The sequence below is a fragment of the Bufo bufo genome, chromosome 1, assembly GCF_905171765.1.
Source record: "Bufo bufo chromosome 1, aBufBuf1.1, whole genome shotgun sequence".
In the NCBI taxonomy this organism is placed as follows: Eukaryota; Metazoa; Chordata; class Amphibia; order Anura; family Bufonidae; genus Bufo; species Bufo bufo.
This window is the reverse complement of record NC_053389.1, coordinates 834,658,551-834,663,576: the sequence shown is the minus strand read 5'-3', so window position 1 is coordinate 834,663,576 and position 5,026 is coordinate 834,658,551. Positions and strand designations below refer to the sequence as shown.

At 45.3% G+C, this 5,026-nt stretch overlaps 1 protein-coding gene across 1 annotated transcript; it reads left to right on the top strand.

The window, feature by feature from the left end:
* Positions 1-1,028: 1,028 nt before the first annotated feature.
* On the top strand, positions 1,029-2,045 carry LOC120990467 (olfactory receptor 5B12-like). Its single transcript, XM_040419300.1, has one exon. It carries the CDS (start codon positions 1,029-1,031, stop codon positions 2,043-2,045), a length of 1,017 nt encoding a protein of 338 aa, XP_040275234.1.
* The last annotated feature ends 2,981 nt before the right edge of the window (positions 2,046-5,026 follow it).

Here is a 5,026-nt window from a genome sequence, read left to right as displayed (position 1 = left end):
TCGGGACATCTCTACTGCTCATCACTAGTCTCCTCATGCTGCTGCCACCTTACCACTATGTCATTGGGTCACTCTGTGGTCTCCTTATGCTGTTCCCACCCTCCCCACTTCATGACTGGGCCACTATTTAGCCCTTTTGGGCTGGTTGACATCATCATTTATTTGACCCTTCTTCTGATCTGTCAGAAGGAAGGAAAAATAAGACGCACAACGGATCCTGTCTGTGTAACAGCTGTAAGGCCTGTATGACATGGTCCCTATTTTATATCAGAATTTGCTTATGATTTGGTAGCCAAAAGCAGGAGTGGGTACAAAACACAGAAGACATGCAAATATTCCATTCACGTGTCATCTCTGTTTTGGATCCACTCCTGGATTTTTTTGGCATTAGCAATACTGATGGATTACTGACCAAATGCTGACCGAGTGAAGGTGTATGCAACACAGACAGGATCTGTTTTTTGGGGGTTATTGTTCTGACGAATCAGCGGAAGGGCAAACTAATCATTGACGTCAACACAAACTTTCTGCTGACACCCTCTCCGCTCTGTTGGGGGGGCTCTACTTGCATAAGAGTTTAATAGAACAGGTTCTGTAGACATTTATGTGGAGTCAGCTGATGGTGTGAAAGAAGTGCGCTCTTTCACTCTATGGTAGAATGTTGGGCCTTTGCAATGTTCTTTATACCTGGCGCTAACATCGACCTGTAAGGCTGAGTTCACACTTGAGTTATTTGGTCAGTTTTAGCCCCGTGACTGCCCAAATAAGTGAAGTGTGCAGTGATTCTAAGAGCGACACCTGTCATCTCCATGTCATACTGACTCACAGTATTGTTTCACTACAGAGCAGACTCCCTACACCACTATACAGTCTCTCTGCAGCCAGGAAATAGCCATTTTTTTGCAATTCGCCACAAATAAATTTGGATCCAATAAAATCTTTTTGGAAAATTTGGCAAACTGACCAAATAGAATTTTTGAGAAATTTGCTCATCTCTATTTTTTTTACCTCTACAGAACAAGAACCCAATGGATAATGTCAAGAATAAGACCCACGTGTCTCTGTTTCTGTTTTCTGGCCTGACCAACGATGGAAGGCTCATCCCCTTCCTCTTCCTCTTTTTCTTTTTTGTATATATTGTGACTGTGATAGGAAACATTGGAATGATAGCAATTGTAAAAAAAACTGCCAAATTCAACACTCCGATGTACTTCTTCCTGAGCTACCTCTCCCTGGTGGACCTTTTCTATTCTACTGTTATAACCCCCAGAATGCTCTCCGATCTTATCTCCTCAAGGAGGGTCATCTCCTTCAGTGGTTGTGCCATACAGTTCTTCTTCTTTGCTGGTTTGGCAGGGACAGAAATCTTTATTTTGGCGAACATGTCGTATGACCGCTATGTTGCCATCTGTCACCCTCTCCATTATGCATCCATAATAACCAAGTGTAAATGCTTTTGCCTTGTTCTTCTTGCTTTCTTCATCGGCTTCTTACAGTCGGCCTTACAGGCAAACTGTGTATTTAGGCTCCAATTCTGCAGGTCACACTTGATCGACCACTTCTACTGTGATGTTCCTCCATTGCTCAAGCTGTCCTGCTCCGATACTTTGTACTGTGATTTGGTGACGGTGTACAGTGTTGGCGCTTGTACCATTGGGTCCTTTTTACCCATACTCATCTCTTACATGTTTATTTTTTCAACAATTATACGCATGAAGTCAGCTGAGGGGAAGCAAAAGGCATTTAGTACGTGCTCAGCTCACCTCATATGCACCTCCTTGTTTTATGTTACAGTCTTCTTCACCTATCTACGCCCTCCATCCGACATCTTTGATGTCCAGGACAAAGTGGCTTGTATTTTCTACACAGTACTTACACCAATGTTGAACCCACTTGTGTATAGCCTGAGGAACCAAGAGGTAAAAAAGATCGTTCTTCAAGCAGTATGCCATTCTACTGTGGTCGAAACTATCCTGTCCATCATCAGAAACAGGGTTAACATTTTACCCATACTGCTTAAGCTACGGAAAGTGACTCATAAGTAGTCTGGTTACTATCAAATGTTTGAGGAGATGTTTTCTAGTCAACATAGTCTCATAACTCGAGGCTCACCTTGAAAAATCTGTCTGGTGAGTGCGGTGGTCCATCAGACACATCGATTAATCTTGACTGGACCTAGTGTGCTCATGTACAATAACTAGACTTGTCCAGGAGATTATATGTTCTTCTAAACTGTACACATTTGTGGTGTCTCTCAAAGCTGGTGTCTATTAAGTAAAAAGGCCCACACCATCAGAGAACACCACACCAAAGGCCACATGGAGTGATGGCAGAGTCTGATGTCACTGGTGATACTGTAATATCATTCCACCATATTGTTAGGGGGAACGGTGGTCATTATGAGGAGGAACTCTTTGAGGTCAGTACAGTAGTTGACCTTGACACATGGAACTGGGACACTGAACAGCCTGAAATGCCAGTGCAAAGCTGAAGAAAGAAGCAGAGAGCTTCCTGTCAGAGATTTCTGTTTAGACTTTAGAAATTGAGTACACATTCAGAGAAAAACAGGTCCAAGCCAGGCCTGTGCGGCTGCAGAGAGGAAAATCAGTGAGATAGACTGTGCAGAGAGGCTGTGGAGCCTGGAGTGAGTCAGAGGACTACACAGAGCATTGTAGAGCCTAGCAGGGTGTCAGGTGCTGATAGTTGGTGATGGCGGTAGATGTAACTTTTAAAGAGATGGCTGTCCAGCCGCTAAGGTATAATCAAGAGGTTCCCACTAAGTGAGGTTTGGTTGCAGTGAAACGGAAGCCACTGCTAAAGATGAGAGTTGTCCTGTTGTCATGTATAACCATGGAATCTGATATACCTCAAGTTTTCCAGTGTGTAGTTAACCTTGCCTAGGTGAAAATGGGGATATGTCCGGGTTCAGCTTTGAACCTGGACATATCCTCATTTTCACCCAGGCAGGCCCTCTGACATGATCATTTCATGAATAAATAGCAACCAACCTGCGCTTACTAGTAGGCATCATGGTGCTGATTAGAGATGAGCGAAGTGGAATTCCATCCGAATTCCAGGATAAATTTGATTCGCCTCGAAGCTGAATTTTCTTGTGCTTCGTGTCAGCGACTCGATTTAACCTGAAATAGTGTGAAGAACCCAAAAAATCATACTTACCTCCCCATTTGCTCGCGACGGGTCGCCAGCCTCCATCTTGCTTGAAGATCTCGGCCAAAATCCCGTGTGTGGTGATATATGACATCACCACGCCGACCGGAGTGATGATGCTCGAGATCTTCAAGCAAGATGGCGGCGGCCGGCCCGTCGCGAGCACATCAAGGCGGTAAGTTTGATTTAATTTTTTTTATTGTTAATTTTACACTGTTTTTACACTCAGATGCTGTAAACATGTATGAAGGCGGCATCAGAGGGGTACAATAATGGGGGCGGCGCTATAGCAGCTCCCTGTCATTGCACCCGCTACTTACAAAAAAAGTGCTACGTGACGAAGTAATTCGTCCCAAAGTGAATTTTTTTGTAAACTTTAGAGAATCAGCCGAATCAAACTTTTCAATTATTCGCTAATCTCTAGTGCTGATATCAGTTGGATGCTAGTTTTAATATTAATATTCCAAACCCACCGATACCTATTGCGCCAACTGCAATATAAATAGAAATAATACTCCCGCAAAGAAACTTCTGTGCCTAATTCCGATACATACAATTTAGTACAATGTTCCAAAGTGCTCAAAAATAGTCTACTACAATCACTTGCCTTGTTTGTATTTATATTTGTAGCGATCCTGTAGTTTAGTCCGGCCAATGAGCTCTGATGCTTAATCCTGCTTGCTTGCGTCTTCGGCTTCTGAAAATGACGACTGTAAAGGGGGAATATTAATCATCAATATTTATGCAAATATCAATAATTAATATTCATAAATGGGAGGAGCATCTATTGATGACTCTGCCTATTTATGCCTTTATATAACAACAATACTTTCGCTATGCTTTACACTAATCACTACGCTAACTGCATGCGCCTTACTAACTAACTATCACCAATAACTACACGTTACACAGATAGTTACAAGTAACAGTATTTATTACTAACAATACACTACGCACGCAATACTAACAATGCAGCACTACAAATCCTAAACTACACTACACTACACGTTCCCAATTCCACCCATAAACTAACTATACAGTTCACACATACAAGTATTTAACAATAACCCACCCGTCTGTCCCTACGGGGTTACAAGAGGGTTATTCAGGGTAGGGAAAGGGTTACACAATACAAGGGGTGTTAGGGTTCCAGGGCAAGGGACCAGGGGTAAATCAGGGGCTACCAGCACACAGGGACCAGGGTTACTACCAGGGGTAATGCCTGGCAGGGAATCAGGGGAGGTGGTGCTGGGTCAGGGAATGGGGGTTCGTTGGTGGGACAGGGTAGGTCAATGCACGGGTTATAGGTAGGGGTGAGGCACAGTGGGGTATAGAAGGGTTAGGGGTTAAGGGGTCCAGGGGTGTAGGGGTTGATACTTAGTCTAGCCAGGGGGGTCGCTCCTGAGCGCCGATTGCGCTCTTCTTCAGAGGGGCCGGTCGGGGTCCTTCAGGAGGGGGTGGTCCGGACACGGCCTGAGCGCAGGATGCGCTCTCCTCTCCAGGTCAGTGGGGGTAGGTGCGGCTGGGTCCGGTCAGTGGAAGGGGGGGGTCCCGATCCTCACTCCCCAGGACGCGCTCAGGACGCGCTCCCTCACTCCGCAGGACGCGCTCCTCTTCCAGGTGGGGGCCCAGATGTTGACTACTGAGTGCAGGGGCCGCCGGATATTTATCCCCGGCGGCCCGCACTCCCGCGCCATGCACTAGGGGGTGAGCTCTTTGTATCCATCAGGATGACCGGACCCTAGTCCGGTCATTCTGATGCAATTAGCCAGATTGCATCGGTGTGAATGCTTGGGGCCCATTCACACCGATACACCTGGTTACAGCCTATGGAGATGGGGGGGTATAATATATATAT

Coding starts and splice junctions, on each gene's coding strand:
- LOC120990467 (XM_040419300.1), top strand. CDS start 1,029: ATGGATAATGTCAAGAATAAGACCCACGTGTCTCTGTTTCTGTTTTCT.